Source organism: Oxyura jamaicensis, assembly GCF_011077185.1.
Source record: "Oxyura jamaicensis isolate SHBP4307 breed ruddy duck chromosome 5 unlocalized genomic scaffold, BPBGC_Ojam_1.0 oxy5_random_OJ106509, whole genome shotgun sequence".
NCBI classification, from domain to species: domain Eukaryota; kingdom Metazoa; phylum Chordata; class Aves; order Anseriformes; family Anatidae; genus Oxyura; species Oxyura jamaicensis.
The window spans coordinates 1-1,758 of record NW_023303964.1 but is presented as its reverse complement, the minus strand read 5'-3'; the positions used below and the strand labels follow the sequence as shown (position 1 = coordinate 1,758).

General features: G+C 70.3%; 1 protein-coding gene across 1 annotated transcript; it reads left to right on the top strand.

Moving 5' to 3' along the window:
• Positions 1 to 82: 82 nt before the first annotated feature.
• On the top strand, positions 83 to 1,644 carry LOC118157403 (mediator of RNA polymerase II transcription subunit 19). Its single transcript, XM_035311711.1, has 6 exons — positions 83 to 187; positions 418 to 674; positions 869 to 965; positions 1,044 to 1,138; positions 1,223 to 1,411; positions 1,442 to 1,644. Exons 2-5 carry the CDS (start codon positions 543 to 545, stop codon positions 1,289 to 1,291), a joined length of 393 nt encoding a protein of 130 aa, XP_035167602.1. The 5' UTR covers positions 83 to 187; positions 418 to 542; the 3' UTR covers positions 1,292 to 1,411; positions 1,442 to 1,644.
• The last annotated feature ends 114 nt before the right edge of the window (positions 1,645 to 1,758 follow it).

Below are 1,758 nucleotides of genomic sequence, written 5' to 3'. Positions count from 1 at the left end.
TCCCTGCCCTCCCCCCCCTCGGCCTCCCCCCACCGCACCCCCCCCCCCCGGCCCCTTGGCCCGCCGCGCTGTCACTCTTCACCTCGCCGCCCCCCCCGCCGCCCCCCCCCCTCCGCCGCCCCCCCGGCGCCCGGCGAGGGCAAGGCCGCCGCCGCCGGCCCCTTCTACCTGCTGCGGGAGCTGCCAGGTGCGGGGCGGGCGCCGCGCTGAGGGGGCGGCCAATGGGGAGCGGCGGCGCGCTGACGGGCGGCGCGGCGGGCCAATGAGCGGGGAGGGGGCGGGCGGGGAGGTGAAGAGTGACAGCGCGGCGGGCCAATGGGCGCGCGGGGGGGGGTGCGGTGGGGGGAGGCCGAGGGGGGGGAGGGCAGGGAAATGGCGGCGGGGGCAGCCCCGGGACTCGGCGCCCGCCCGCCGCAGGCAGCACGGAGCTGACGGGCAGCACCAACCTGATCACGCACTACAACCTGGAGCACGCCTACAACAAGTTCTGCGGCAAGAAGGTGAAGGAGAAGCTCAGCAACTTCCTGCCCGACCTGCCCGGCATGATCGACCTGCCCGGCTCCCACGACAACAGCAGCCTGCGCTCCCTCATCGAGAAGCCCCCCATCTGCGGCAGCTCCTTCACCCCGCTCACCGGCACCATGCTCACCGGCTTCCGCCTGCACGCCGGCCCCGTGAGCCCCGGGCGCTGGGGGGGGGGCTGGGGGCTGGGCAGGAGCCCCTCGGGTGCTGGGGGGGAGCGGGGGCACCCCTCGGGCGCTGCAGGGGCACTCTTTGGGTGCTGAGGTGCAGCCCCTGGGTGCTGGGGACAAAAGGAATAAGGACAGGGCACCCTGCGCCATCTAACCCGCGCCATCTCCTCCCCCAGCTGCCCGAGCAGTGCCGGCTGATGCACATCCAGCCGCCCAAGAAGAAGAACAAACACAAGCACAAGCAGAGCCGCACGCAGGACCCCGTCCCCCCCGGTAAGGGGCTGCGCCGCGAGGCCGCTGGCTCGTCCTGTCCCCGCTCCCGCACTAATCCGTGTCCCCTCGTTCCTCCAGAAACCCCCTCGGACTCTGACCACAAGAAGAAAAAGAAGAAAAAAGAGGAGGATCCTGAACGGAAAAGGAAGAAGAAAGAGAAAAAGAAAAAGAAGGTAGGGGGGGAGCAGGAGGGAGCCGGGGAGCCGTGCTGATCCCGCTGGTCCCTCACGGGCCGCGTCTCTCTCCTTCCCCCGCAGAACCGGCACAGCCCCGAGCACCCCGGGGTGGGCAGCTCCCAGGCCAGCAGCAGCAGCAGCCTGCGGTGAGGCTGCGCCGGTGCCGCCCCTGGGAGCTCTCGGTGGCCGCCCACAGCCCCGGCTGACCTGCGACGGACTCGTCCCTCCTGCGGAGCGCAGCGGGGAGACCCGGGCAGGCGCGTCCCCACCGCGGGCAGTGAGGACGAGCCCTGCAGCCCGCGGAGGGCTGGGACCAGGGGAACGCGTGGACTGTGCTGGAGCTGGGGTCGGGACGGCTGCCCTCAGCCCCTCGTACCAAAACAGCCCGCTGCACTGAGGGCTCTCTCTTTTTTTTTCCTTTTTTTTTTTTTTTTTTTTTTACTCACCTTTTAATTAAAGTCTCTGCTCTGAGGAGGGGCTGGTGGCAGTGGCTGCTCTAACTGTTGGCTGGCACACTTACCGCAGCGGGAGCGCTGCCCCACGGCGCCCCAGGAGCTGTTTCCTGCAGGCTGGCTCTGGCCCGGGACTGAAGGCAGGGCAAAGCTCGGGGGGGGGGG